The 23,652-nt window shown below is 46.6% G+C and overlaps 1 protein-coding gene across 2 annotated transcripts in view; it reads right to left on the bottom strand.

Moving 5' to 3' along the window:
- Positions 1 to 216: 216 nt before the first annotated feature.
- The window catches only part of NCAPD3 (non-SMC condensin II complex subunit D3), a 68,048-nt gene continuing 44,612 nt past the window's right edge, over positions 217 to 23,652 (bottom strand). Inside the window, exons 20-34 of one of the 2 annotated variants that reach the window (XM_056542390.1) lie at positions 23,363 to 23,470; positions 21,547 to 21,658; positions 21,296 to 21,463; positions 13,492 to 13,730; positions 12,278 to 12,357; positions 12,061 to 12,198; positions 11,843 to 11,976; positions 8,841 to 9,043; positions 8,509 to 8,619; positions 7,978 to 8,151; positions 6,853 to 7,001; positions 5,940 to 6,076; positions 5,538 to 5,606; positions 2,550 to 2,685; positions 217 to 780 (exon numbers count right to left, since the gene is read on the bottom strand). In XM_056542390.1, the coding sequence (XP_056398365.1) occupies positions 684 to 780; positions 2,550 to 2,685; positions 5,538 to 5,606; positions 5,940 to 6,076; positions 6,853 to 7,001; positions 7,978 to 8,151; positions 8,509 to 8,619; positions 8,841 to 9,043; positions 11,843 to 11,976; positions 12,061 to 12,198; positions 12,278 to 12,357; positions 13,492 to 13,730; positions 21,296 to 21,463; positions 21,547 to 21,658; positions 23,363 to 23,470 (2,055 nt within the window). In that variant the 3' untranslated portion in view covers positions 217 to 683. The remainder of the gene's footprint in view (positions 781 to 2,549; positions 2,686 to 5,537; positions 5,607 to 5,939; positions 6,077 to 6,852; positions 7,002 to 7,977; positions 8,152 to 8,508; positions 8,620 to 8,840; positions 9,044 to 11,842; positions 11,977 to 12,060; positions 12,199 to 12,277; positions 12,358 to 13,491; positions 13,731 to 21,295; positions 21,464 to 21,546; positions 21,659 to 23,362; positions 23,471 to 23,652) is intronic. The other variant, XM_056542389.1, reaches the window with a different exon arrangement.

Here is a 23,652-nt window from a genome sequence, read left to right as displayed (position 1 = left end):
ACCCACCCACGCGAGCGGAAGAGCGTGACTTCACGACTCCGCCCCTGTGTGATGTCACGCCCGGGCCCTCAATGCAAGTCTATGGGAGGGGGCGTCACGCCCCCTCCCATAGACTTGCATTGAGGGGTCGGTCGTGATGTCGCACGGGGACGGAGTTGTGACGTCGCACGGGGGCGGAGTTGTGAAGTGACGCTCTTCTGCTCGCGTGGTCTGGATCCGAAGCCTCCAGCGTTGCTGGAAGCCGTTGAGGTGGGTGCTGCAGCAGAGATCCCGGGGGTCCCCAGCAGCGGGACCCCCACGATCTGACATCTTATCCCCTATCCTTTGGATAGGGGATAAGATGTCTAGGGGCGGAGTACCCCTTTAAAACAACTACCACAATGGAAGACAGGCAGAAATTGTACCATCATGTTTGATAACTAGTAAAGGACCTGCCACAACAATACGAAGTAATATGATCCACACCAAAGCCTTTTAATAAGCTAATAGCATTATAAAATGATTACAGGGGCTGCAGCTATGAATATTAACATATATAAGCGGGAAAATAAAAATTCAATAACATGGTTTACAGGACAAGTGCAAAATTGTGCAAGAAATTCACCAGCGTCATACAAAGAAATATGTACAGAAAACGTGATGGACTTGAGTGAACCGGTCGGAGTCCCCCCACACTGCTCCGTCTAGTTGGCGGGTTTGAGCGGCGCTCGTCTGGATGGCTGCCGCCGGTTACTTCTCTGCACTGGAGACTCCACGTTCCATTGACGCGGCTGCGGTGCCCTAGGACGGCAGATAAAACAAGAAGGATTATAGCCAGATGTACAGTGACACAGTTTTGTAATATGGGGGGTGGGTAGAATTTAGGCAATATTAGAAATGAAAAGATCAGCCACAGCATTTATTGTTTATGGAGCTGACTAGAGATGAGCGAACTTACAGTAAATTCGATTCGTCACAAACTTCTCGGCTCGGCAGTTGATGTCTTTTCCTGCGTAAATGAGTTCAGCCTTCAAGTGCTCCGGTGGGCTGGAAAAGATGGATACAGTCCTAGGAAAGAGTCTCCTAGGACTGTATTCACCTTTTCCAGCCCACCGGAGCACCGGAAAGCTGAACTAATTTATGCAGGATAAGTCAACTGCCGAGCCGAGAAGTTTGTGACGAATCAAATTTACTGTAAGTTCGCTCATCTCTAGAGATCACAAAGGAAGTAGAGTGCGGCGCTAAGCTCTCTCCCAAAACGCCATAGACAGTGGATTGGTGGTGTGCGTGCAGGAACGAAAAACAAGAGGTAATATTCGGTTATCATTTAATTTGGTTCTAATATAAATATATATAATCTCTCTCTCATTTGAATACCATGTTACAGACATTAGGCAATATGCATTTCTGTCTCTAAGGACACTGCACGGAAAAAAAAAAAAGGTTTCCATAATAGAAAAACCAAAGGGACGAACAGGCGGCCGGCACTCACCGCATAGAACCTGGTTAATCGGCTCCCATCTCGGGCTGTTCCTCCGGCAGGGACTTCAAAACAATGTGGAGCGCTCAGAGGCGACTGCCGGCGGTTTCGCGCATATGGATGCGCTTCATCCGGCCTCTGAGGAGGCCGGATGAAGCGCATCCATATGCGTGAAACCGCCGGCAGTCGCCTCTGAGGTCTACATTGTCCTGGCACCACCGCTACTGGAAACGGCTGGTTATCCTACCTGGAATGTTCGTGTCCATCTAGAGTAGCTGCGGGCTGAAGGTATCGGTGCCGCTTAGTTTCTTTTTGATTGTTAAAAAAAGGTTTCCGTTTAGTTTGGTTGTGGATGGGCTCCATCTTGTAAATTATTAAAGAAGAAGTCTCATGAATAAAAACGTATCCCCTAACGCGGGATAGGGGATACGTTTTAGATAGCGGAGGGTCCGAGGGCTAGGGCCCCCCCACGATCTCCTGTATGGAGCCCCAGCACTCCCCATAGCGGCGTGTCACGACCACCACACCCCCTCCATATATCTCTAAGGAAGAGCCGAAGATAGCCGAACTACTCTCCCAGAGAGCTATATGGAGGGGGCGGGGGTTTTGACGTGCCACTCCGTTGGAGAGCCAGGGCTCCATACAGGAGATCGCAAGGGGGGGCCCCAGCGCTCGGACCCCCTACGATCTAAAACGTTTTATCCATGAGATATCTCCTTTAAAGGGATACTCCACTGGCCAGCATTCAAAACATTTAGTTCCGAACACGTGCGCGCTGCGGGGGTCCGTCACACCCCCTCCCATAGACTTGCATTGAGGGGGCGTGGCCGACCCCCGCAGCGCCTGGCCAGTGGAGTACCCCTTTAGTGTTAGACCAACATTCAGAATTTAAGTGAGTTTTAATTTATAGAACTACTCCACTCTGCATTTATATAATAATAAAAAAAAATTTATATATATAAAATTTCCCGAAATTTTACATCTGTGGCATATTAAAAGTTAATATAAATGGCGGTAACTACAAATTAATTATTTCAAAACAACTGGTGACTGGAATGACAATTATACCCTCCCGGAACACAATACTCACGGCTTGTCTGGAGACATGATACACAGGACGTCCGTCTCTTTGTCACGTGACGCGTTCAGGCTCCTCCCCGAGGCTGGTGTCTGGTTAGCACTAATGTAACTCACTCCGGCTCCAAAAGTCACATTATAAATGGTTTCTGCAAAATATATATGAAACATTGCATGAGACATTCACCAATGAGCTCTGGATTTTTGCAGATCACATCAGATCTTCCTCTAGATCAGTATTTCCCATCCTGGCATGCTGAGAGTTGTAGTTTTGCAACAGCTGGAGGCACACTGGTTGGGAAACACTGATCTAGATGACAGACTTCCAGTTTGTCCAATGTCAAGATCTAGAACAGTGATCTCCAACCTGCGGACCCCCAGATGTTGCAAAACTACAACTCCCAGCATGCCCGGACAGCCAACGGCTGTCCGGGCATGCTGGGAATTGTAGTTTTGCAACATCTGGAGGTCCGCAGGTTGGAGACCACTGATCTAGAATAAGGTTGTAAATTCTTAAGAGTAGTTTAAGTTACCTTATGAATTATGTCCATTCGCTTTGAGAAGAGGAGATATCCCAGCATACAACTGCAGAGGCCACTTGGTGTACAATATGTGACGCATTTCAAGTGCGCATGAAACCCTTAGGCTACGTGCACACAGCAGAATTACTGCATGGAATTTCACATGAAAATTCTTCATGAATTTATAGCCAATACAAGTCAATGATACTCCGCCGTCCCATTCACACTGCAGAATTTCCGCTGCAGGAATTCCATTGAAGTGAATGGACAATTGAATTCTATGGAATTTACATGCAGATATTCATAGCCGTACTAAAGTGCAATGTGAACTTGAAACGTGTCACTTGTATATCGAATAAACCTTGGGTTCTTTTATCTGAAAATCCTGCTCTGGACTAGTTTTCCTTTTATTACTGTAATCACTACTTATCATTGCTGGGATCGGGATGGACTTCATCAAGCTACTTATAGATAAATATAGATAGTATATATACACATACACACTGCTCCAAAAAATAAAGGGAACACTAATAACACATCCTAGATCTGAATGAATGAACTAATCGTATGAAATACTTTCGTCTTTACATAGTTGAATGTGCCGACAACAAAATCACAAATTATCAATGGAAATCAAATGTATGAACCCATGGAGGTCTGGATATGGAGTCACACTCAAAATCAAAGTGGAAAACCCCACTACAGGCTGATCCAACTTTATGTAATGTCCTTAATACAAGTCACAATGAGGCTCAGTAGTGTGTGTGGCCTCCACGTGCCCGTAGGACCTCCCTACAACGCCTGGGCATGCTCCTGATGAGGTGGGGGATGGTCTCCTGAGGGATGTCTTCCCAGGCCTGGACTAAAGCATCCGCCAACTCCTGGACAGTCTGTGGTGGATGGAGCGAGACATGATGTCCCAGATGGGCTCCTTCGGATTCAGGTCAGGGGAACGGGGGAGGGCCAGTCCATAGCATCAATGCCTTCCTCTTGTAGGAACTGCTGACACACTCCAGCCACATGAGGTCTAGCATTGTCTTGTATTAGGAGGAACCCAGGGCCAACCGCACCCGCATATGGTCTCACAAGGGGTCTGAGGATCTCATCTCGGTACCTAATGGCAGTCAGGCTACCTCTGGCAAGAACATGGAGGGCTGTGCGGCCCCCCAAAGAAATGCAACCCCACACCATTACTGACCCACCGCCAAACCGGTCATGCTGGAGGATGTTGCAGGCAGCAGAATGTTCTCCACGGCGTCTCCAGACTCACGTCTGTCACATGTGCTCAGTGTGAACCTGCTTTAATCTGTAAAGAGCAAAGGACGCCAGTGGCGAATTTTCCAATCTTGGTGTTCTCTGGCAAATGCCAAATGTCCTGCACTGTATTGGGCTGTAAGCACAACCCCGACCTGTGGACGTCGGGCCCTCCTACCACCCTCATGGAGTCTGTTTCTGACAGTTTGAGTGGACACATGCACATTTGTGGCCTGCTGGAGGTCATTTTGCAGGGCTCTGGCAGTGCTCCTCCTGCTCCTCCTTGAACAAAGGCAGAGGTAGCGGTCCTGCTGCTGGGTTGTTGCCCTCCTACGGCCTCCTCCACATCTCCTGATGTACTGGCCTGTCTCCTGGTAGCGCCTCCATGCTCTGGACACTACGCTGACAGACACAGCAAACCTTCTTGCCACAGCTCGCATTGATGTGCCATCCTGGATGAGCTGCACTACCTGAGCCACTTGTGCAGGCTGTAGTCTCCATTTCATGCTAACACTAGAGTGAAAGCACCGCCAGCATTCAAAAGTGACCAAAACATAAGCCAGGAAGCATATGAACTGAGAAGTGGTCTGTGGTCACCACCTGCAGAACCATTCCTTTATTGGGAGTGTCTTGCTAATTGCCTATCATTTCCACCTGTTGTCTGTTGCATTTGCACAACAGCATGTGAAATTGATTGTCAATCAGTGTTCTTCCTGAGTGGACAGTGGGATTTCACAGAAGTGTCATTGACTTGGAGTTACATTGTGTGTGTGTGTGTGTGTGTATATGTGTGTGTGTGTGTGTGTGTGTGTGTGTGTGTATGTGTGTGTGTATATATATATATATATATATATATATATATATATATATATATATATATATACACACACATACATATATATATATATATATATATATATACATACATACACACACAATGTAACTCCAAGTCAATGACACTTCTATACACATATATATACACACACACACACTTTCTTATTTGTCCACCAGAGGGCACCCTATCGGATCACTCATATCAGATGTTATTGTTTTGGATCATGTTCTTAACCTAGGGGCGCACCCCATGCTTTGAATTCGACATGACCGGACTTTTTGGTCTGAATCATTTGCCCAAATTTGGCAAAGGCAATTCACCGATGCATCCTAATACATGCAAATATCTAAAATGATTCAATATCCACTCGTGACACAGGGTCAAGACTTACGTTCTGGAGTACTGATTGCTCTGCCTTCAAGGGATGTATTAGACGGCTGATCAGAAGTGCGGAACGTGGCTTCAAGAAAAAAAAAAGGTTTGTAAATAATATAAAAGAAACAAACAGCAACAGAAATCAATGACAAACATCAAAAGATGGTTACAATGGCTTCTACTGGAATATGGCACAAGGTGTTGGTGGGGGGCTGACTACCTGTGTCCAACCGTGCCTCCAGCTGTAGCAAAACTACAACTCCCAGCATGCCTGGACAGCCGTTGGCTGTCCAGGCATGCTGGGAGTTGTAGTTTTTCAACAGCTGGAGGCACCCTGGTTAGGAAACACTGATCTACTCAGTGCTGACATAATGGCATGTGACCCGATCAGTAAAGATAAAACCCATTCCGCTCGTACCCAGCTTACTACTGTTCCTACTGGACGGGGACGGCGTTGATGGATTCGCCCCGATGCTCTTGCTCCTCGGCTTCAGTTTGTTTTCCACGGTTTTTCTTGCAGAATTGAGGATGGCGAGAGTGCTGAGTGACATCTGCCTGCAGGAGCGCACACACACACCAGTCACTACATACATCCCTCAGTAAATGAAATTAAAGGGGTACTCCAGTGCCAGAAAGTTAAACAGATTTGTAAATGACTTCTATTAAAAATCTTTACCCTTCCAGTACTTATTAGCAGCTGTATGCTACAGAGGAAATTCTTTTCTTTTTGAATTTTTTTTTTGTCTTGTCCACAGTGCTCTCTGCTGACACCTGATGCCCGTATCAGGAACTGTCCAGAGCAGGAGAAAATCCCCATTGCAAACCTATGCTGCTCTGGACAGTTCCAGACACGGACAGAGGTGTCAGCAGAGAGCACTGTGGACAAGACAAAAAAAGAAATTCAAAAAGAAAAGAATTTCCTCTGTAGTATTCAGCAGCTAATAAGTACTGAAAGGATTGAGATTTTTTAAATAGAAGTCATTTACAAATCTGTTTAACTTTCTGGCACCAGTTGATTTAAAAAAAATAAATAAAAAAAAGTTTTCCACCGGAGTACCCCTTTGAAGCAGTACTCTGGGATATAAAAACGTACCCATTATCATAAGGATGGGGGATAGGTACAGGGGATCCTTAGGATAGGGGATACATTTTTATATCCTTTTAAATAAATTGTCCAGAAATAGAAAAACCGCAAATTTCTTCCAAAAACAGCACCACACCTGTGCGGTATTGCAAATTCACAACTGTACTGCAATACCACACACGTCCTGAGGACAGATGTGGTGCTGTTCTTGGAAAACAAAAATAAAAAAAATAAGACTAATGTTTACCTCGGCCGAGGGCCCTGTCCGGCAAGGATGGCGACCCTGGGTGTGGCAATAGGTGTAGATGGCTCCGCCCCTCCAGGTACCTCCTCTATGGTGGGCAGAGGGGACCGGTGAGTAGTTGGGGTTCGAGGAGAACCAGCGCCAGCAGAGGCCTAGAAAAACACAATATAAGAAGCAGTCTGAACAAAGACCAATAGTGATACACAAAGCATGTGAGACAACAATTACACCACAATAATAACCTGGATTTCTGCATTGATCGCTAAGAAAATGTTAATTGAATGTTCTCCAAGTCACAGTTTTAGACAAACCTAATGTAATTAAACTAATAACACACAGACAGGGTGGTGGTGGTGGTGATAAGTTTTAGATCACAGGGGGTCCAACCGCCGGGCCCCCCCACAATCTCCTGTACGGGGCCTCAGCTATCTTCGGCTCTTCCATAGAGATACATGGAGGGGTCATGTCGGCCGCCACTTTGTGCAGTTGGTGGACACGCTGCGTTCCCAGGGCCCCATTTTGGGGGGGGGGGGGGGGTGATCACAGCGTTCGGATCCTATGCATATAGGAAATGTTTTTGTTCATGATACTTCTCCTTTAAATAGTCCGTAGAGATGAGTGAACTTACAGTAAATTCGATTCGTCACAAACTTCTCGGCTCGGCAGTTGATGACATTTCCTGCATAAATTAGTTCAGCTTTCAGGTGCTCCCGTGGGCTGGAAAAGGTGGATACAGTCCTAGAAGACTCTTTCCTAGGACTGTATCCACCTTTTCCAGCCCACCGGAGCACCTGAAGGCTGAACTAATTTATGCAGGATAAGTCATCAACTGCCGAGCCGAGAAGTTCGTGACGAACCGAATTTACTGTAAGTTCGCTCATCTCTAGTGGGTGCTATAATGTAAGCGACAGGCCCAGCAGTTGTCAGACCACATCATACACACTGTGCATTCACTTCTATCGCACTATAGCCCAGTGTTTCCCAACCAGGGTGCCTCCAGCTGTTGCAAAACTACAACTCTCAGCATGCTCGGACAGCCGAAGGCTGTCCGGGCATGCTGAGTTGTAGTTTTGCAACAGCTGGAGGCACCCAGCTTGGGAAACACTGCCATAGCCATACCCTCCTCACCTGTGGGCTGCCAGATACAGCTGCAATGGAAGGATTCAGGACGCCATTCTCCTGCTCCTTTTCCCGCTCCAACTGCTCCTCGTACTTCTTCATGTCGTACTCCAGCTCTGCCGCCAACTGTTTATCCGCAGCGAAGAAATCTTTGATCTCGTCCCGGTAATCCTGCATCATCTCCTGCAGGTGAAGCAGAACAAGGTCATGTCTTTATATATGGCGTCTAGTCCAGTGTTCCCCAAACTGTGTATCTCCAGCTGTTGCCAAACTAACTCCCATCAAGCTCTGCAAATGTAGGTCCGCAGTGGTCTCCAATGGTCTGTAGCAGTGGTCTCCAGCTGTTGCTAAACGACACCTTCCACCGATGCCCTGACACCCAAAGTCCATAAGGCCATGATGGGAGTTAGAGTTGCAACACCTGGAGGTTGGAGACCATTGGTGCCTGACTGCCGACCAGCACGTTTGCAGAGCATGAGTCTGGCAACAGCTGGAGAGCCACAGGAAGGGGAAGACTGCTCGTCTCACACAGCTACATACCCGCAAGTAGTTCATCAGGTCCCGGAGGGCAGGGATCCTCTGCTGCTCCAAAAAGCCCTTCAGAGAGGAGATGATGGGGATGATGTTCTCTACAAAGTTTTTCTTTTGCACCTGCACAAATAGAAAAAACGATGTGTCATAACTGCAGCTGTACAGAGGTGTGTTTCCTAACCAGGGTGCCTCCAGCTGTTGCAAAACTACAACTCCCAGCATGCTTGGACAGCCGTTGGCTGTCCGGGCAAGCTGGGAGTTGTAGTTTTGCAACAGCTGGAGGCACCCTGGTTAGGAAGTACTGGTATAGAGAGTTATCCCTGAAGTATTAACAATCTCACCTGGGAAATAAGTTTCTTTTGTGCCACTTGCATTACAGCGTTGGCCATAGCCATCTCATCATCGTCTCCTCCACCGATGTCCTCCCCCGGTTTTGACCTCATTGCCGATAACTTGATCTCTTTGCAGCTCATGATCTCGAAGATGTCCGACAGCAGCTCATCGGCTTCCATGTCGATCGGTAACAGGCCGTCCACAAAGCAAGCTGCAGCCGGAGGGACAATGACATTACTGAAGAGTCAAGTGTAAAGCAGAGCTCAACAGACTGGGTATAAAAAAGTCAGGAGCCAGGAGACAGCACATAACGTCATATGATCAGTCAATAGTGTCCTCTCATCTCCCCCAGTGTATCAGTTATCAGTGTCCCCTCATCTCCCCTCGTGTATCAGTCATTAGTGTCCCCTCATCTCCCCCAGTGTATCAGTCATTAGTGTCCCCTCATCTCCCCCAGTGTATCAGTCATTAGTGTCCCCTCATCTCCCCCAGTGTATCAGTCATTAGTGTCCTCTCATCTCCCCCCGTGTATCAGTCATCAGTGTCCCCTCATCTCCCCTCGTGTATCAGTCATTAGTGTCCCCTCATCTCCCCCAGTGTATCAGTCATTAGTGTCCCCTCATCTCCCCCAGTGTATCAGTCATTAGTGTCCCCTCATCTCCCCCAGTGTATCAGTCATTAGTGTCCTCTCATCTCCCCCCGTGTATCAGTCATCAGTGTCCCCTCATCTCCCCCCGTGTATCAGTCATCAGTGTCCCCTCATCTCCCCTCGTGTATCAGTCATTAGTGTCCCCTCATCTCCCCCAGTGTATCAGTCATTAGTGTCCCCTCATCTCCCCCAGTGTATCAGTCATTAGTGTCCCCTCATCTCCCCCAGTGTATCAGTCATTAGTGTCCCCTCATCTCCCCCAGTGTATCAGTCATTAGTGTCCCCTCATCTCCCCCAGTGTATCAGTCATTAGTGTCCCCTCATCTCCCCCAGTGTATCAGTCATTAGTGTCCCCTCATCTCCCCCTGTGTATCAGTCATTAGTGTCCCCTCATCTCCCCCTGTGTATCAGTCATTAGTGTCCTCTCATCTCCCCTCCGTGTATCAGTCATTGATGTCCCCTCATCTCTTCCTGTGTATCAGTCATTAGTGTCCCCTCATCTCCCCCAGTGTATCAGTCATTAGTGTCCCCTCATCTCCCCCATTGTATCAGTCATTAGTGTCCCCTCATCTCCCCCTGTGTATTAGTTATTAGTGTCCCCTCATCTCCCCCTGTGTATCAGTCATTAGTGTCCTCTCATCTCCCCTCCGTGTATCAGTCATTGATGTCCCCTCATCTCTTCCTGTGTATCAGTCATTCGTGTCCCCTCATCTCCCCCAGTGTATCAGTCATTAGTGTCCCCTCATCTCCCCCAGTGTATCAGTCATTAGTGTCCCCTCATCTCCCCCAGTGTATCAGTCATTAGTGTCCCCTCATCTCCCCCATTGTATCAGTCATTAGTGTCCCCTCATCTCCCCCTGTGTATTAGTTATTAGTGTCCCCTCATCTCCCCCTGTGTATCAGTCATTAGTGTCCTCTCATCTCCCCTCCGTGTATCAGTCATTGATGTCCCCTCATCTCTTCCTGTGTATCAGTCATTCGTGTCCCCTCATCTCCCCTGTGTATCAGTCATTAGTGTCCCCTCATCTCCCCCCGTGTATTACAGCCATTAGTGTCCCCTCATCTCCCCCTGTGTATCAGTCATTATTGTCCCCTCATCTCCTCGTGTATCACAGTCATTAGTGTCCCCTCATCTCCCCTGTGTATCATTCATTAGTGTCCCCTTACCTCTCCCTGCATATCAGTCATTGGTGTCCCCTCATCTCCACCCGTGTATCACAGTCATTACTGTCCCTTTATCTCCCCCTGTCTGCCACAGTCATTAGTGTCCCCTTCATATATTAAAGTGTCAGTACCCCCTCACCTTTCCTGGTGACAGTCATTACTGTCCCCTCATCTCTTCCTGTGTATCACAGTCATAACTGTCCCCCATCTTCCGTGTCACAGTCATAACTGTCCCCCATCTTCCTTGTGTCACAGTCATTACTGTCCTCCATCTTCCCTGTGTCACAGTCATTACTGTCCCCCATCTTCCCTGTGTCACAGTCATTACTGTCCTCCATCTTCCCTGTGTCACAGTCATTACTGTCCTCCATCTTCCCTGTGTCACAGTCATTACTGTCCCCCATCTTCCCTGTGTCACAGTCATTACTGTCCCCTCATCTTCCCTGTGTCACAGTCATTACTGTCCTCCATCTTCCCTGTGTCACAGTCATTACTGTCCTCCATCTTCCCTGTGTCACAGTCATTACTGTCCTCCATCTTCCCTGTGTCACAGTCATTACTGTCCCCCATCTTCCCTGTGTCACAGTCATTACTGTCCTCCATCTTCCCTGTGTCACAGTCATTACTGTCCCCTCATCTTCCCTGTGTCACAGTCATTACTGTCCCCTCATCTTCCCTGTGTCACAGTCATTACTGTCCTCCATCTTCCCTGTGTCACAGTCATTACTGTCCCCCATCTTCCCTGTGTCACAGTCATTACTGTCCTCCATCTTCCCTGTGTCACAGTCATTACTGTCCTCCATCTTCCCTGTGTCACAGTCATTACTGTCCTCCATCTTCCCTGTGTCACAGTCATTACTGTCCTCCATCTTCCCTGTGTCACAGTCATTACTGTCCCCCATCTTCCCTGTGTCACAGTCATTACTGTCCCCCATCTTCCGTGTCACAGTCATTACTGTCCTTCATCTTCCCTGTGTCACAGTCATAACTGTCCCCTCATCTTCCCTGTGTCACAGTCATTACTGTCCTCCATCTTCCCTGTGTCACAGTCATAACTGTCCCCTCATCTTCCCCTGTGTCACAGTCATAACTGTCCCCTCATCTTCCTAGCATCACAGTCAGTTGTAGAGGGAGTTAGTTCTTGTAACATCTGGAGGTCCACCTTTTGGAGACCACTGATCTAGCGTGTAGACCTACCTAGAACATTCTGGCTTATTTTAGTGGTCAGATTGAAGCGCTGCTCATCGGTGAAGTGCTCCAGCAGGAACTTGTAAATCTTGGAACGTTTCTCCTTGTTCTCCTTCCCTTTCAGGGAGAAGAGTTTCCTTTCCCTATACAAGGATCGGATAAGATTTAGACGGGGAAACCATTAAGTGTTGAGAATAGTAAGAACATGATGAGATGTGGGGGTTCACCTCTCGCTCTGTGAGAACTTGTTGTACTTCTCGTGTTTCTCGTAGGAAGTGAAATGAAAGATGCATTCGATAAAATGCTGCGAGAACATGACCGGGTTTCTTTTCAGGAGAAGGTGAACCAAGCAAAACTCTCCAAATCTGGAATATAGGATTATACAGAATGATAAGATTCCCGTACAGAAGGATTTCCTGCAGATAATCCGTCAGGGACACTTACTTGGCTATATCGGGGTCCGGATCCACCAGGACGCTGACAAAGTGGAAGAATAGGGAACCTTTCCATTTTACAAATTCTTCCTGCAGTGTAAAGCAGATGAATTAAAGGGGTACTCCAGTGAAAAACACTTTTTATTCTTCATATCAACTGGCTCCAGAAAGTTATAGATTTGTAAATTACTTCAATTAAAAAAAATCTTAATCCTTCCAGTACTTATTAGCTGCTGAATACTACAGAGGAGATTCTTTTCTTTTGGAACACAGTGCTCTCTGCTGACATCACGAGCACAGTGCTCTCTGCTGACATCTCTGTCCATTTTAGGAACTGTCCAGAGCAGCATATGTTTGCTATGGGGATTTTCTCCCTCTCTGGACAGTTCCTAAAATGGACAGAGATGTCAGCAGAGAGCACTGTGCTCGTGATGTCAGCAGAGAGCTCTGTGTTCCAAAATGAAAAGAATTTCCTCTGTAGTATTCAGCAGCTAATAAGTACTGGAAGGTTTAAGAATTTTTTTTATAAAAGTCATTTACAAATCTGTTTAACTTTCTGGCACCAGTTGATTAAAGAAGAAAAAAAAGAAAAACGTTTTCCACCGGAGAACCCCTTTAAAGTGAAAATAGGCCTGAGTCCCTAAGGGGTTAAGGATCTGTATGCTACAGAGAAAATGCTTTTCTTTTTGAAATTTTTATCAGCTGCTGAACTTGAGTTGCTCTCTGCTGACACCTCTGTCCGTGTCAGGAACTGTCCAGAGTAGGAGCAAATCCCTATAGCAAACCTCTTCTGCTCTGGACAGTTCCTGAGACAGACAGGGGTGTCAGCAGAGAGCACTGTGGTCAGACAGAAAATAAAAGCTCAACTTGAGCAGCTGATAAGTACCGGAAGGACTAAGATTTTTTTTTTATTAGAAGTAATTTACAAATTTGTTTAACTTTCTGGAGCCAGTTGATATGAAAAAAAAAAAAAAAAAAAATGATTTTTACTGTAATACCCCTTTAATAATCTAATACAGTAACAAAGTTGGCTGCAACAAAGCAACATTATCACAGTGGTTTCCAATCAGGGTGCCTCCAGCTGTTGCAAAACTACAACTTCCAGCAAGCCCGGACAGCCTTCGGCTGTCCGGGCATGCTGGAAGTGGTAGTTTTACAACAGCTGGAGGCACCCCGATTGGGAAACACTGCATTATTGTGTACTTGAACACATGGGCATCTCACCTGCAGCAGATTGGTCAGCATTATGAGGGTCTGTTTGCGGATGAAGGGGTCTCTGTCCTTGAGACACACGGACACATTGGGGATGTATCTGTCCACCATCGTAGTGTAGCGAATGCACAGGTCGCAGATGACGATGATCACGTTGTTGCGGATGGCCAAGTCGTCAGATACTTCCAGTTCTCGGGCGAGGGCGGGTATACACTTCTTAGCAAGGTCCTCGTGCTGGAGACACAACTTTCCTGTTAAAGAAAAATCAGGGAAATTTATAAAAAAAAAATTAAAAAAATTCTGTTTTACAACAGCTTTGTCAATTCTACAACAGTGGGTGAGGGTATGACCTCTTACACCCAGCATTAGAACCATGAAGTCACTGTGTACATTACTTATCCTGTACTGATCCTGAGTTATATCCTGTATTATACTCCAGAGCTGTACTCACTATTCTGCTGGTGAGGTCACTGTGTACATACATTACATTACTTATCCTGTATCCTGTTATCCTGATCCCGAGTTATATCCTGTATTATACTCCAGAGCTGTACTCACTATTCTGCTGGTGAGATTACTGTGTATATACATTACATTACTTATCCTGTACTGATCCTGAGTTATATCCTGTATTATACTCCAGAGCTGTACTCACTATTCTGCTGGTGAGATTACTGTGTATATACATTACATTACTTATCCTGTACTGATCCTGAGTTATATCCTGTATTATACTCCAGAGCTGTACTCACTATTCTGCTGGTGAGATCACTGTGTACATACATTACATTACTTATCCTGTACTGATCCTGAGTTATATCCTGTATTATACTCCAGAGCTGTACTCACTATTCTGCTCGTGAGGTCACTGTGTACATACATTACATTACTTATCCTGTACTGATCCTGAGTTATATCCTGTATTATACTCCAGAGCTGTACTCACTATTCTGCTGGTGAGGTCACTGTGTACATACATTACATTACTTATCCTGTACTGATCCTGAGTTATATATCAGACAGGAGGCTCATATCTTGCATTAAACCTTTCTTTTTTAATGCCCATAGCAGAAAATTACAGAGAATTTACTTCATAACATTAGAAAAATTTTATTAAAACTACAACTCCCAGCAGCCCCTGGAATCCCCTCCCCTGGGGCGGAGACCCTATATAAGGGGCTGGCTGGATCTCCTCTTCCTCTTTCTTTCTGCTCATGGCAGCTAGTTAAGTATAACAATTTTTATCTTCATTGTTTTTCATATAGAGATTTCCTTTATTGTTCCTTCATTGTACCAGGTTACTGGTGTGTGGGGACCCTTTCAAGTGTCCCTATTTCTCCAGTTGTCCTGGTTTTGTTTTTCCAACTCATTCTATATATTTCTATATACTACATGTTTATATATACTGTCCTATATTTTCTATTAATTGTATTTCAGTGTTATTATTATCTTCCTTTTAGGTCTCTACATTCCCCCTTTGTGTTTTTCACTGTTCCCGGTTCTGTTACTCCGGGTCCTCTCTCCTGTCAGGCGCCATTTTACCCTACTTTCGCGCCGTCTTCTTCGGCTTATTTTCGCCGCTCTCGTCCTTTTCGCGGGCTCTGCAACGTTCGGGGGGGCGTGTCCGAGTGACGCGTCCCTTGCGACGCGCCTCCACTGAGTCCGCGCGTCCTATCACAGAAGTTCTAGCCGTAGTCTCGCGAGACTACGGCTGTGAGCTCTGCTTACTGGGATCCTCCTCCTCTCACCGTCGCCAGTGTTGTGCGAGCGGTGAGAGGAGCGCCAGCATTTAGGTATTGATCCCAGTGAGTTATCTAAGTTAGTTTATTGCTGTCAGTTAGGCTACTTGTAGCTTCCCCTTATTCATACTGACATCTATAGGATGGCTGGAGATAATTCTACTCCATTTTCTACCCATGTTAATGAGGCTATTGATATTGAAGCCTCCCAAATTATGTCCGCTTCCCAGATTCAGGACTTGATTACTAAGTCCATTCAGGCAGCTCTGGCTGCTAATGTACGTTCTGACCCCTCTTTGCCCTCTACCTCTACTGAGCCAGTTAAGGGTAAAGTGACACAAAAACGTAAACATGTGAACGTACACTACGACTCCCCGGCAGGGGAAGTTTATAATGTGCCCCAGGCAGGACCCGAACCGGCCTGCCGCACCCCGCATCTCAGTGACCTCCCTCGACCCTTGTGCCCCAAGGAGAATATTAAAAAAGGGCTGAAGTCCGCCAGGCGTATAAAACCGGACTCATACAACACGTCTAACGACGAGTCATCCGGCGAGTCGGACACGGCTCAAGCCACGGACTCTGACTCTGATAATGAAGATGCGGGGTTTCAGGCTGACTGTCATGATGCCGAACCTGAAGTGTCCAGTGAGGCGATTTTAGACGCTCAGGGACAACCACTCTTCAATCCTGATGAGATCATACATCCTCGCTCAGGTGACTGGGCGCCGCTACCACACGTAGCTCAATACATAGAGCATTGGACTAGACGGTCACTAGACCGCACAAATAGGAACAAACTCAGGGCGGAATGCCCTAGGCCCTATGTGGCCAAGAAGGTGGCGGTCACCCCAGAGATAGACCCGGTCCTCCTTAAGTACCTGACCCAGGCTGGCAAATATTCCAAGAAGGGCATTGAACGGTCCTTCAAATTAATACAGGATCGCATACTAGATCTGCTTGGACCGCTCACAAAGATTCTTAATTTATCTGAACAAGCAGCCTCAGCTGACCAACCGGTAGACTTGTCACAACTTGGTTGGGCCCAGCGCGCGATATGCATGCTAGGCAGCGCAAACACGGCGTGCTCTACCGAACGTCGCCGTTTGATTTTAATGAAGCTGGAACCCCAGCTCAGTCATTTAGCGGAGAATGAGCCCGGACCCTCCGCTGAAGGTCTCCTCTTCGGAGAAGATCTCATTAAGAATATTAATAAGGTGGTCAGCCTATTTTCCAGTCTAGATAAGGCGCAGACCTCACTAAAGAAAACGGGCCAAACTTCCAAGGTTTTTGGCAAGGCCGGTAGAGGCAGAGGCCGATCTGCCGGCCGCTCAATCCCCTATAGGCCCTATGTTAGAGCTGCGCACCAACAGTTTGCTCCCGCTCAACAACAGTACACGATGCCTGTGGCCCAGCCGGCCCCTTTCTTTCCCCCTCGAGGACGCCCCTGGAGAGGACGTGGAGGCCGCGGATATCCTAGGTCTCGTCCACCGACCGGTGAGTACACACACAATTTCCATTCCACACACAACGGTGGGGGGCAGACTGATGTATTTTTCCCACGTCTGGTCCATGATTACGGCAGACGTGTGGATCCTCAATACGGTAGCAGGCTACCAGATAGAGTTCCAATCTCTCCCCGTACTGAATTATATTCCTCCACCCATTCAGTTTTCCGCTCAAAACATAGTACTCATAGACAACGAGCTCCGAGAGCTCCTGTCCAAACAGGCAGTGATAGAGGTAAACCCCTTGTCCCCCGGTTTTGTAAGCAACCTCTTCTTGGTAAAGAAGAAGGATGGCGGTTATCGCCCGGTGATAAATCTAAGAGATTTAAACCAACACGTGATATATCGACACTTCAAGATGGAGGGTATCCATCTGTTACGCGACCTTCTCTGGCCAGGAGACTGGTTGGTGAAGATCGACTTAAAAGACGCATATCTTACCGTTCCTATTCACCACTCGTCCCAACCGTTTCTTCGGTTTCTATGGAGGGAACGAATGTGGCAATTCACCTGCCTGCCATTCGGATTATCATCAGCCCCTTGGTGTTTCACCAAGTTACTGAAACCGGTGGTAGCCGCGCTCCGGAGCAGGGGGGTACGGCTTATCATCTACCTGGACGATCTACTGATCATGGCATGTTCCAGAACACAGGCCCTGTTACACAAACAATGGGCGGTTTCTCTGATGGAGGACTTAGGATTCCTCATCAACCACAAGAAATCTGTGCTGACTCCCTCACAAGAACTAGAATTCCTAGGCTTCCTAGTGGATACCAAACGTGCCGTTCTGATGCTACCTACCTCCAAATTAGCTCTGATTCGGAAGGAAATCAGAACGACTTTGCGCAGGGGTCGAGTGTCCCTGAGGATGATTGCACGCATAGTCGGCCTATTATCAGCCTCGATTCAAGCCATCTTCCCGGCCCCACTTCATTATCGGGCCCTTCAACGACTCAAGAACCTTCACATACGCCAGGGTCTCCGTTATGCAGACGAAGTTGCCCTTTGCCCGGAGGCAGTGGAGGAATTACACTGGTGGCTGCGCCATGCCGTCGAATGGAACGGCAAGACTATATTCAATTCCTGCCCGGACATCATAATAGAGTCCGATGCGAGCCGCCAAGGCTGGGGGGCTCGTTGCGGGCACAATACCACAGGAGGGAGATGGTCCGCAGAGGAGTCTCTCCTCCACATCAATGCCCTGGAACTCTTGGCAGCGTTCTTCGCTATCAAGAGTTTTCTCCCTCACAATAGCAATTGTTGCGTTCTTTTACGCATGGACAATGTGGCTGCGGTTCAATATGTCAACCGCCTTGGGGGGGACGAGGTCCAGGGTACTGGCAGACATCGCATCCGAATTCTGGCACTTCTGCTTGTCCCGGGACATCATTCCTATTGCGGAATATCTTCCTGGTGTGTCCAACACAGTGGCAGACTGGAATTCTCGTTATTTGAGGGATTCCAGCGATTGGACATTAGACCGTTCTACTTTTCGAGCTTTGTGGAATCTTTGGGGTCCCTTACACACGGACCTCTTCGCATCTCGCCTCAATCGACAACTGCCTCACTTCTACAGCTGGAGGCCGGACCCGGAAGCATCCGCAGTGGACGCATTCCGCCAGATCTGGTCACGGGGTACACACTATGCGTTCCCCCCATTCAATACGATCTCCAGATTCCTTCTCCAAGTACTGAATCAGAAGGCGACGGTAGTGTTGATCACCCCTTGGTGGCCGACACAACCGTGGTTTCCCCTTCTCCTAGGGATGACAATCGACTTTCCTCGACTGATTCCCCAGTCACCTCACCTTCTCATGAACCCTATCATGGGTCCTCATCCGTTGATTTTGGAGGGCAACCTTCCACTCCTTGCGTGGTTGGTTTCGGGATCCCGGACAACGGTAGCGACCTTTCACAGTCGGCTAGAGACCTCCTTGCCTTGGCCTGGGCCCCAGGGACTAGATCGGCATATCGATCGGCCTGGGCTTTGTGGGTTCGTTGGTGTGATCAACGGCAAGTTGATGCCGTTCAAGCACCTGTTTCAGTGATAGTGAACTACCTTGCGGACTCTTTTGAGTCTGGGAAATCGTATAGTTCACTCAACGTGTACAGATCCGCCATATCGGCATACCATTGCCCGGTGGACGCATTGCCAGTTGGCAAACATCCTTTGGTATGTAGGCTCTTAAGGGGAGTAAAATATAAGCGTCCTCCCCGTCCTAGATACCAGTCTACTTGGGATGTCTCCCGGGTGTTAGAACTCTTTTCCTCCTGGGCGGATAATGATGCTCTCACCTTAAAATTTTTATCCCTAAAAATTACTACCCTTTTATGTTTAGTGTCTATTAAACGGGTGTCGGATGTTAAAGCGTTGGATATCTCCAGGCGACAGTTTTCGCCGGAAGGAGTACGTTTTTCTGTGGTTCGCAGAACCAAGACAGGACTTCACTCCGTCTTCTATCCCTTTTTTCCGGATCACCCGCGCCTGTGCGTAGTACGCTGTCTACAAACATATGAGGTACGGACCACGCCTCTGCGATCCGAGTCTCACAATCAATTATTGTTATCGTATGTCAAGCCTCATCTTCCGGTATCCTCGGCTACCTTGGCCAGGTGGGTCAGATCAGTCATGGAAATGGCTGGAATTGACATTTCTCTCTTTGGTGCCCACTCTTCTAGAGGAGCTATGGCCACCAAAGTGATTACTTCAGGAGGTTCGCTTTCGGACCTTTTGTTGGCCGCCGATTGGTCGTCCGAGACGACTTTTCGGCAGTTTTATTTTAGGCCACAAGAACACGTTTCTGCATCTGTACTTTGACATGTCTGTTCTTCTGTCTTTAGCTTTAAAATTGCAAGATATGAGCCTCCTGTCTGATATATAAATCGAGATTTTCCTAGCTAACGTGACGGAAAATATAAGTTATATGAAGACAGGAGGCGAGTATCTTCCCTCCCGACCCCACCCTGTCATGGTGTTCCTTTCTCGTTTCAGGATATTGAAGAACGGGACTTCCTTCTACACAGAAGAATCTGAGGAGACCCTGAGTTACAGTGGTTATGCTTTTCTGTTCCAGTTCGAACACAGTTCACGGAGGCCCAGTTGGCCCTGACGACCAGGTTCCAGTTGAAACACAGTTGCTGGGGGCCCAGTTGGCCCTGTCGTCTAGTTCCGGAGATGGAATTCGTTTGCCGTCGGAGTGTATCCGGGGTATCAAGATGTCGTGCGCTGTTCCGAAGTTCGCACGAAAGAAAGAGGAAGAGGAGATCCAGCCAGCCCCTTATATAGGGTCTCCGCCCCAGGGGAGGGGATTCCAGGGGCTGCTGGGAGTTGTAGTTTTAATAAAATTTTTCTAATGTTATGAAGTAAATTCTCTGTAATTTTCTGCTATGGGCATTAAAAAAGAAAGGTTTAATGCAAGATACTCGCCTCCTGTCTTCATATAACTTATATTTTCCGTCACGTTAGCTAGGAAAATCTCGATTTATATCCTGTATTATACCCCAGAGCTGTACTCACTATTCTGCTGGTGAGGTCACTGTGTACATACATTACATTACTTATCCTGTACTGATCCTGAGTTATATCCTGTATTATACCCCAGAGCTGTACTCACTATTCTGCTGGTGAGGTCACTGTGTACATACATTACATTACTTATCCTGTACTGATCCTGAGTTATATCCTGTATTATACTCCAGAGCTGTACTCACTATTCTGCTGGTGGGGTCACTGTGTACATACATTACATTACTTATCCTGTACTGATCCTGAGTTATATCCTGTATTATACTCCAGAGCTGTACTCACTATTCTGCTGGTGGGGTCACTGTGTACATACATTACATTACTTATCCTGTACTGATCCTGAGTTATATCCTGTATTATACTCCAGAGCTGCACTCACTATTCTGCTGGTGGGGTCACTGTGTACATACATTACATTACTTATCCTGTACTGATCCTGAGTTATATCCTGTATTATACCCCAGAGCTGTACTCACTATTCTGCTGGTGAGGTCACTGTGTACATACATTACATTACTTATCCTGTACTGATCCTGAGTTATATCCTGTATTATACTCCAGAGCTGTACTCACTATTCTGCTGGTGAGGTTACTGTGTACATACATTACTTATCCTGTACTGATCCTGAGTTATATCCTATATTATACTCCAGAGCTGTACTCACTATTCTGCTGGTGAGGTCACTGTGTACATACATTACATTACTTATCCTGTACTGAACCTGAGTTATATCCTGTATTATACTCCAGAGCTGCACTCACTATTCTGCTGGTGAGGTCACAGTGTACATACATTACATTACTTATCCTGTACTGATCCTGAGTTATATCCTGTATTATACTCCAGAGCTGCACTCACTATTCTGCTGGTGAGGTCACAGTGTACATACATTACATTACTTATCCTGTACTGATCCTGAGTTATGTCCTGTATTATACTTCAGTGCTGTACTCACTATTCTGCTGGTGAGGTCGCTGTGTACGTTACTTTTCACAATTCCCTTTCTGGAGAGAACATTGTAAGTTTATGAGGAAGCGTTTCTTACCGAGTGTGATGAAGGCGTGGGCCCGCACCAGAGGGGGCATAGTTGACCCCCTGAACTGGGACAGCGGCTGGGATTGGGGTTGTGACTGGGACAGCGGCTGGGATTGGGGTTGTGACTGGGACAGCGGCTGGGACTCTGGAACACCATCACTGACCGAGACGCAGGAGTCTATGGAGTAAAGACAGTAAAATAGGTAATTGCGCCCCCTAGAGCCAGTGAACATGAACTGTAATGAATGAATGTGGGCTCACTGTGTTCTGTGTGCACCGAGGCCAGGATGGACTGAACCAGAAGTAATACTTTTTTCTCCACACGCGCCGGACAAAGCTGGGCCGCCTCTCCAAGGGTGAAGAGATGTCGGACCTAAAAGAAAGGAACAGGATGAGAACATTGGTAACACAAAAAAGTGACAATATCTACCAAATAGTTAACACTGCTCCTTGATACAAAGGTAATTCCATCTATAAGCACCAAGACGATCAATGGTAAAAGAGGATTATGTACAAGTGCTGCCCCTTGTGGCTGCAGGAGGAAGTACAATTGCTGTACGATGTCTACAGTGGAGTGGTGTTTCACTTCAGTTGTTGCAAAACTACAACTCCCAGCATGCCCGGACAGCCGTTGGCTGTCCGGGCATGCTGGGAGTTGTAGTTTTGCCACCGCTGGATGTACCATGGTTGGGAAACCCTGAAGCGAAAGTCTGTCCAGCCATGCTGGGAATTGTAGTTTTGCAACAGCTGGAGACACCCTTGTTGGAAAACACTGCAGTGTAAGATGAAGATGAAACTTCAGTGCTCTATTAAAGGGGTACTCCGGTGTAATTATTATTTTTTTTTTTTAAATCAACTGGTGCCAGAAAGTTAAACAGATTTGTAAATTACTTCTATAAAAAAAAAAATCTTAAACCTTCCACTACTTATTAGCTGCTGAATACTACTGAGAAAATTATTTTCGTTTTGGAACACAGAGCTCTCTGCTGACTTCACGAGCACAGTGCTCTCTGCTGACATCTCTGTCCATTTTAGGAACTGTCCAGAGCAGCATATGTTTGCTATGGGGATTTTCTCCTACTCTGGACAGTTCCTGAAACGGACAGCAGAGGTCAGCAGAGAGCACTGTGCTCGTGATGTCAGAGAGCTCTGTGTTCCAAAAAGAAAAGAACTTCCTCTGTAGTATTCAGCAGCTAATAAGTACTGGAAGAATTAAGATTTTTTTTAATAGAAGTAATTTACAAATCTGTTTAACTTTCTGGCACCAGTTGATTTAAAAAAAAGGTTTTCCACCGGAGTACCCCTTTAAAAGGGGTTATCTAGGATGAGAAAAAGATAGCTGATTTATTCCAAAAACAGTGCCACACCTGTTATCAGGTTGTGTGTGGTATTACATCCTGGCTCCATTCACTTTAATAGAACTTAGCTGTAATACCACATACACACTGATGATAATGGTGGCGCTGTTCCTGGCAGCTATGTTTTTCTAATCCTGGACAACCCTTTTAATGGTCTATGGGGCTGTTGAAAGTAGTGGAGTACTGTACAGTCAGTATTGTCCCTGTCAGTCAGGGACCCAGATCATGTCAGTGCTCTATTAAAACTTGGACATCATTACATGTACAAAATATTTACTATTGCATAAAAAGGGGTTATCCAGGAATAGAAAAAGAGAACTTTCAAAAACCGCTCCCTGTCTGTCTCCAGGTTGTGTGTGGTATTACAACTTGGCTCCATTCACTTCAAATGGAACTGAGCTGCAGAACCACATCCAACCTGGAGACAGACAGGGAGCGGTTTTTGAAAGAAATTAGCTTTGTTTTTGTATTCCTGGATAACCCCTTGAAATTTTCCTAGTAGACAAAAAAAAAAACGCTCCCTGTCTGTCTCCAGGTTGTGTGTGGTATTACAACTTGGCTCCATTCACTTCAATAGAACATGAGCTGCAGAACCACATCCAACCTGGCAACAGACAGGGAGCTGTTTTTGAAAGAAATTAGCTCTGTTTTTGTATTCCTGGATAACCCCTTGAAGTTTTCCTAGTAGACATCTACCATAACAGATAAAAGGCTCTCACCAGTAATTCCTGATCGTACTGGGCGTGCTGGGAATCGGCCATCACTACAGAGGAGATGTGCTCTTCACACACAGACACCAAGTCTCCGCACACATCATTGAGCAGATCCTGCAACATGACAAAGAAGTCACCATATATTGTATTTATTCCCATATGCCCTAGTGGCCTCTAATCCCTTAAAGATTACCTGTCACCAAACTAAACTTTTAATTTATTGTTCCTTATGTAATTATAAGACACTTTGCTCTTTACTTGCTGTAAAAAATTTCAACCTTTATATGTTTTTAATG

This window comes from Hyla sarda, chromosome 10 (assembly GCF_029499605.1).
Source record: "Hyla sarda isolate aHylSar1 chromosome 10, aHylSar1.hap1, whole genome shotgun sequence".
Classification (NCBI taxonomy): Eukaryota; Metazoa; Chordata; class Amphibia; order Anura; family Hylidae; genus Hyla; species Hyla sarda.
This window is presented reverse-complemented; position numbering and strand designations above follow the sequence as displayed.